The sequence below is a fragment of the Ceratotherium simum genome, chromosome 36 (assembly GCF_057802395.1).
Source record: "Ceratotherium simum simum isolate JZ-2026a chromosome 36, ASM5780239v1, whole genome shotgun sequence".
Lineage (NCBI taxonomy): Eukaryota > Metazoa > Chordata > Mammalia > Perissodactyla > Rhinocerotidae > Ceratotherium > Ceratotherium simum.
In genome coordinates, this window is record NC_141935.1 from 5,427,285 (window position 1) to 5,434,915 (window position 7,631).

Genomic DNA, 7,631 nt, shown 5'->3' on the forward strand with positions numbered 1-7,631 from the left:
CATGTCAGTGTTCCTATTTAAAGTCCTTCTCATCTCCTGTAGTGGCACTTTCCAAATGTGTGCAGAGAGTAGGTTACAGGAATGCCAGAGCTCAGGAGCTACCAAGTGACAACCCTTGGTTGTCAACAGTCCTGACTAGGTGGGCAAGCGTAGTATGCATATATTATCCTTTCTCTGTGGTCCCTGATGTGAAAATATTTGGGCAACTCTGACTATCCGATAACTTCTCGTTGTAGCATTTAAAGACTCTGACCACACCCTTCATCTCACAAAACTTCCCACTGTTGCATTTTTCTGTTACTAGGTCCTGATGCACCATGCCCTTGGTTGCTTCTTGCCTTTGTCTTATTCTGTTACTCCCCAACTCTCCCCACTCCTTCGCTCACACCAGTCTTTGCCACACTTTGAGAATCAATAATCTACCAACTCCTACTTTGTTTGACTCTGGATCAATGTCTCTTGAAGTCTGGTCTGTAAATGACATGCATCAGAATCATGTGGGGCTTGTTTAAAAAAAAAACTGATTCCTGAATCCCACCCAGGAATAAGTGAGTCATGACATCTGGATTTGGAACCCATAAACAATCCATCACTTAAATGATCCCCGTGTGTTTATTTTACACAGGAAATTGTATAAAGTATTGCTGTACACACAACCTCACTGACTGAGGTAGCTTACAAAATATGATTACATATATGCTACAAGACAGCAAAAGCAAATAGAGTTAAATAAGAAAATTTTGATTCTTCATAAATATGAACTCACCAACATTGAACAATTAACAGTGAAATATTTTCTAGTAAAAAGAAATGATAAAAACTACTCTTCATTTGAAAAATAAAATTATATTGATGGGAGGGACTACAATTGACCCTAAGAATTAATGAGAAATATCTTTGCGACAATCTGTAATCTGAGAAATTCCGGCATTCATGATTAACTATTAGAGTGAAGACAAAAATGCCTTAGAGAAATGTGCCTGATAGCACACATGGTCAGCAGAATATCTGGATTTTTAAAGTTAGTTTATTTTCAAAGTTCATGGCTCCTTGAAATTCTATCTTCAGTCTCACAACACATTCCCCTTGAGGATATACGGCATGTTGATATTTGAAATTATACTTGTAGCACATGTACTGGTGGTGAATACATAATAAATAATTTACTTAATACCTTTATTTTTTATGGTTTAAGCAATAGATCATTATTCACAGGTGGAACCTATTCACGGGCTTCATTGATGATCTTCCCACTGCATCTCTCTCCCTTTATGTTTTCTAACTTACAATTGCCAATCATATTTACATTAATGTTTTCCTTCATAAACCCAAAAGTCTGGATGGGGAGCTCTCATGCTGGATCTATAGAAAGGCTATATATTTTAGGAGACCAAAAGTTTTAAATTGTCCAATTTATCAAAGTCTAGACGGTCTCATGAATAGTGCAATCATTTCCAAATTCTGACTGTGTGATATGGCTGTGTTAAAAGTACATTTAACAAAAAAAAAATTTAGGTATCTGAATCAACTATTCAGTGAGTGGCTTTACTTTCCTCTCTAAGCCTTAGATTTCTATGCAAAATAATAACAATAATATCTTCCTCACAAGCTTTGCATTAAATGAGATACAGCATAACGCCTGACATAGTCACAAGACTAGTTTAATTTTTTGGACTAAATTTTCTATCTCTATCTACGTCTGAAAAGAATGCCCAGATCAATACACAGACATTGGACAATATTTTAAAGTGTAATTATCCTTTTAGACAACAATGTGTGAACAGTCTTTGTAGATCTGTCCACTCCACTGGACTGTAGATATGCCTGGAGAACAGTGGTCTTTTCCATAGTCAGCCTCTTGTTCATATTAACTACTTAATAAATATTTGTTCAAATGTTTGCCAATGTCATTTAAATTTCAATATTCATCCTTAATGTTTATTTAAATAAATTTGTTTAGAAATTGCTCTCTGGAAGCTGGAAACAAGGGAAAAGATGGAGTAGACAATATTATTTCTTTCAAATATTTTTTGCCTTAATACATATGCATCGCTGGTCCAATAACATCAGGCTTAGCCACATGACCTGCTCTGGTGAAGGAAATATGAGCCAAAGTGACACAGGTTATGTAGGAGCTGAAGCCTTAACAGCCACTACATGGTTCCACCATTGCTTTTTCCCTCTGCCATGAAAACACCATTTTCTAACAAGGGATCACCTTTTCAGCTTCTGTCCTCACATGAAGCGGAGTGGCAGTCAACCTGTACCCAATCTGTGGTGGGAATAAAATACAAACCTTTGCTGTTTTAAACTTCTAAGATGTCAAGTTTGTTGCTGCAACACAGCCTCTTGAAAGCTTGCCCACACAGGGTGCGGTTGCTAAAAACCCTCTTTACTCATCAAAGTCTATGATTCAATTACTTAGAATAACCATGGAATCATAAAATGTAGATTCAAAGGAAACTCAGTAATTATATAATCTAACCCTCTCATTTTACAAGTGAGAAATTAGAGACCTAGAGAGCTTAAATAGATGCATTTATGGATGGCCAACTAACCAACCATGGGCCAGGGCCCAAATCTGGATGTCCTGACTCTACTTATTTAACAATTGATACTGAATATAAATATTTGTTCTTCAACTAAGTGAAAAGGAAGGGTAACTAAAATTATAGGCAAATATGAAATCATAATAATGCATTACCTCTATGAAAAAGCTATTACTGCTAATTCACAGCTTATTTTTCCAATAGTTGCTTGATTTGCTAAGAGCTATTTTCATTCTCTCTCCTTGTGTTCAAAACTACAAATTTGAGACCAGCTGATCAGACTGACCATTACTTGTTGTATAGACTTCATCTCTGTGCGAAGCAAACTGAACTGTACAAGATTGAACCATAAACTCAGCCTCATTAGCAGTCTGCTCTCACTAATTTGCCTAAAGTAGACTTATTTTAAAGGCTCAAAGAATTTCGAATTGAGAGAAAAGAGTCATTCATTTGGGAATTATCAGGACAATTACGTGAAGAACCAAAAGGCTACAGCACAGTTAATCTAGGTTACATGTCAGCAATTCCTGCCTCTGCAGATTTTAGGCACAGGAGTGGGATAGCCGTTGAAATTGCAAACATTTTTAATTTGGAACAGTTTTAAAGGTGAAATGGATGCTTAGTTATCTAGGACTAATTTTTTTCCCCAAAATAAAAGACAATCCTGATTTGTAGCATTTGCCAATTTCTGTGATGCAATTACTTCCATTATTGCTCATTTCGAGCTACCAGTGGTTTAATAACTGGATTGCAATATTCCTGAATGTGTACTTTTGGCTTTTGTGAGCTGGTGTGAAACATAGACTCTGATAGATCTGGGTTTAAATCTCAATTGTATCACTTAAGTATACCACGTAAGGTATCCTGGCCTTCGGTGTCTTAATTGGCTTAACAATAGCTACTGTATAGAATTATTGTAAGAATTAAAAATACGGATAATAAAACTCCTAATGTCTCTCCTACTTTGCTCTATTTCGTTTAATCTGTTCCAGCGATGTTGGACACCTGGCAATATCCCAAACAGTATAATCACATTCCCGCCTCAGGGCCTTTGTATTTGCTATTTTCTTTGCCAAAATATTATTCACCCAGTATCCTCAGGGATCACCTGCTCTCTGCCTCCCATCCTTTGCTTTTCTCCAAAGCACTAATCACCAGCTCTCAATTACATATTATACCTATTTATTTGGTTTTTGTCTGTCTCACTCTATTAAAATGTAAACTTCACAGCAGCAAGGACTGTGGTCTCTTTTGTTCACTTCTGCATCCTCAGAGCTTGGAACAGTATCAGACATATAGACTTAGTAAATACTTGTTGAATAAACATAGACTCAATAAATACTTGTTGAATAAATGTGTAAATGAAGAAATGACTGAATAAACAATAAGATTTTAATATTTATTAATTATCCTACCTTGAGGCTAGGGACAACTAATCTTACCGTGATTTCCCTCTGGAATCAATGAACTTTCTGCTCTAGCCAAAACCATTCAGTTCTAAATAGCCATGCTCATTCCCAGTGCCATGTCTTTTCTCATGTTGCCTCCCATACTATTATTGTTGTAAGTACACTGGCTTGAGTTTTCCTTTTAATAGAAATTTTCTGAGAACAAAGAGAAAGCTGGAGAATATGACAGCCTACATAACACATTGTGGTAAAACTTTGAGGGAGTCACTGCTTTTTGTTAAATTGGGAAGGAAACTCTGGAAGATTGATAAAGGGTGTTAATAATATCCACAAATAGGATCTAGTACTAGATGCCTGAGTACCTTCCTTCCTCAAATTCCACTGTTATGGCAAAAACATACGAGGAAAATAAAGAATGACATTAATAAATACAACACATAATACATGCACAACAAAGTAATTTATAATCAATGTTTTGAGTCAATAATGAAAAACATAGTAATCTTTTGTTGCCCCAGGTAATGAATATCATTTGTAAAAGAAAAGTAGGTTAAAGTATAGAATATTCACTTAGGGAAGAGAGCTAAGCTATTTGTCCCAAGAAAATATGCAAACACATTTACACTCAGTTCTAGTACCACTCTCTATATTAATTAGACTCTAACTTCATTTCCTAGGGCAAATCTACATAGGAGGAAATTTATGAGCACTCAATTCAAAGTGGAAGGTCGAACATGTAAAAGGTGGGCACAGTGAAAAAAAATAAAACAATGGGCATATTGTATTGAGCACTTATGTTTTAAAAATCTTTTTATAATTCAATTTGCATACAAAGTTAATTTTGCCTGATAAAAGTGGTATTAATCAAGCAGTTTCATCACATATCAGAGTTTTATTCATAATAGATATTATAGATTGAACTGTGTCTCCCAAGAAGATATGTTAAACTCCTAACTCCCAGTAACTGTGAAAGTGACTTTATTTGTAAACAAGGTCTTTATAGATATAATCGAGTTAAGATGAGGTCATTAGGATGGGCCCTAATCCAATATGACTGATGTCCTCGTAAGAAGACGAGAAGAGATAGACACAGATGAAGAAAGTACACCATGTCATTACAGAGGTAGAGATTGGAGGGATGCAGCTGCAAGCCAAGGATTGAAGGCCACCACCAGATGCTAGGAAGAGGTAAGTAAGGATTCTACCCAGAGCCTCAAAGGGTGCATGGCCCTGCCGACACCTTGACTTTAGACTTCAAACCTCCAGAAATATGCGAGAATAAACTTCTGTTGTTTAAGCCACCCAGTTTATGGTACTTTGTTACAGCTGCCTTAGGAAACTAATACCATAGCCCCAAACTGGAAGCAACCAAGATGACCTTCAACGGGTGAATGAATAAACAAACTGTGGTACATCTATACAATGAAATACTTGACACAGCTGGTGGAAATGCAAACTGGTACAGCCTCTATGGAAAACAGTATGGAGATTCCTCAAAGAATTAAAAATAGAAATACCCTATGATCCAGCTATCCCGCTAATGGGAATCTATCCAATGAACCTGAAATCAGCAATCCAAAGAGGCTTATGTGCCCCTATGTTCATTGCAGCATTATTCACTATAGCCAAAAAGTGGAAGCAACCTAAGTGTCCCTCAACTGATGATTGGATCAAGAAGCTGTGGTATATATACACAATGGAATACTACTCAGCCATAAAAAAAGACAAAATCATCCCATTTGCAACAACATGGATGGGCCTGGAGGGCATTATGTTAAGTGAAATAAGCCAGAAAGAGAAAGACAAACACTGTATGATCTCACTCACATGTGGAATATAAACCAACACATGGACAGAGAAAACTGTGTTGTGGTTACCAGGGGCAATGGGGGTGGGGGGTGGGCACAAGGGGTGAAGGGAGACATATGTATGGTGATGGACAAACAAAAATGTACAATCCAAAATTTCACAATGTTATAAACTATTAAAACATCAATAAAAAAAAAAAGAAATGAGCTATCAAGTCACAAAAAGACATGGAGGACCCTTAAATGACTATTGCTACTTGAAAGAAGCAAGTCTGAAAAGGCTACATATTTTATGATTCCAATTATATGACATCCTGTAAAAGACAAAACTATAGAGACAATAAAATGATTAGCAGTTGCCAGGGGGTAGGGGGCAGGAAAGGAGGGTCAAAAAGGGAAAGCATGGAGGACTTTTAGGGTAGTAAAACTATTCCGTATAATATTGTAATGGAGCATTTGTCAAAACCTATAGAACTTTAGAGCAAAAAGAGTGAACCTTATTGTATGCAAATTTTAAAAATCGTTTCAGAGGTGAGGGGATTCCAGGAAGGAATGTTGACTGTGACACAACAATCTAACTGTATTAGAAATATATAAAAGAATCACACAGAAGGAGGTGGGGGAAAAGGTGCTGACTTAAGTAGCATTGGAAGTAAGTGGAATGAAGACTAAAGACCAGGAGGGGGCGGAGTCAAGATGGCGGCGTAGACAGACTCTGAACTCACCTCCTCCCGTGGACACAGCCAATTTACAACTACTCGTGGAAAAATTACCCCTGAGACAGAACTGAAAACTGGATAAGAGGAACTCCTGCAACAACGGACAATCCTAACTGAGGTGGAAGAGGCAGAGACCCCCTTCCGGAGAGAAAAAAACGCCGCCTTCACAAGCCGCCAGCTTCACGGCCGCCGGGAGCAGCGCACAGGTACGCAGCCTCCCTGGAGGCGCGGAGTCCTGAGCCGGGGAGCCCCCCGCTGTGGGCATTTTGTGGACCCAGCACAATTGAGACCAGCGGCATAATATCTGACTTTGCCTGCTACTAAAACATTGGGGAGCAGCCCCAGAAAACCCGGTTCACAAAGAAACTAAAACTGGCTCTTAAAGGGCCCATGCACAAACCCACCCGTTCCAGAAAGCATCCTAAAATCACCAGAAAGAAAGGTGCACAGTGCTTTGGTGACAAGAGACTCACCTAATAGGCCCTGAGTGCATCTTGGTGAGGGGTGAGACCTCTCCAGGGACTGGGACATTGGCGGCGGCCATTGTTGTGGCCTGGTGTGAGCGTGCTGACACAGACGCCATTGGAGTTCTCCCTGAGGCCAGCTAGCCCAGGGTCTGCTCCACCCGCTAGAGCACCGATTTAATCCAGCTCAGCCAGGGCAGGCAGCCCACCCTAGAGACTGGCCCCACCCAACAACAAGCCCTCAGGCAACATGTGGGCCTGCATAGATTGGTGACTGGATTCTCTGCAGCTTGGCAACTGAGCGGGGCAGGGTGTGCACAAGGAGCGGGTGGAGAGTGTGGGGCTCCCGTGGTGGAGAGACTGGGTCCGCTTGGGGAGGTCAGGGCGCTCACACGGGGCAGGACTGTGTTGACTGTGTGTGTGGACCTGTGGGCTACAGGACTTGTCAGCTGCAGAAGACTTGTGCTTCTCAAAGACCCACATAGGAGGTTTGCCCCACCTTCCAAAGCCTGAAACAATTGGGTGCTCCTGTGCCTGAGGCCAGCCCCACCCAGCTGCAATCCTCAGAGAGCTGACAAGAGACATAATAGGCTAGAGGCTTGCAGCAATTGTAAGGCCCTGAGCCTAACAACCTGCCACGCTGTGGGCCTACTCACTTAAAAGAAATACTGCAACACAAATG

The 7,631-nt window shown here is 39.6% G+C and overlaps 1 protein-coding gene across 1 annotated transcript in view; it reads right to left on the bottom strand.

The window, feature by feature from the left end:
• CRB1 (crumbs cell polarity complex component 1) overlaps window positions 1-7,145 on the bottom strand; it is a 198,869-nt gene extending 191,724 nt beyond the window's left edge. Inside the window, exon 1 of the mRNA XM_087424347.1 lies at window positions 6,959-7,145. Within this exon, the coding sequence (XP_087280473.1) occupies window positions 6,959-7,016 (58 nt within the window). The 5' untranslated portion in view covers window positions 7,017-7,145. The remainder of the gene's footprint in view (window positions 1-6,958) is intronic.
• Window positions 7,146-7,631: the final 486 nt, after the last annotated feature.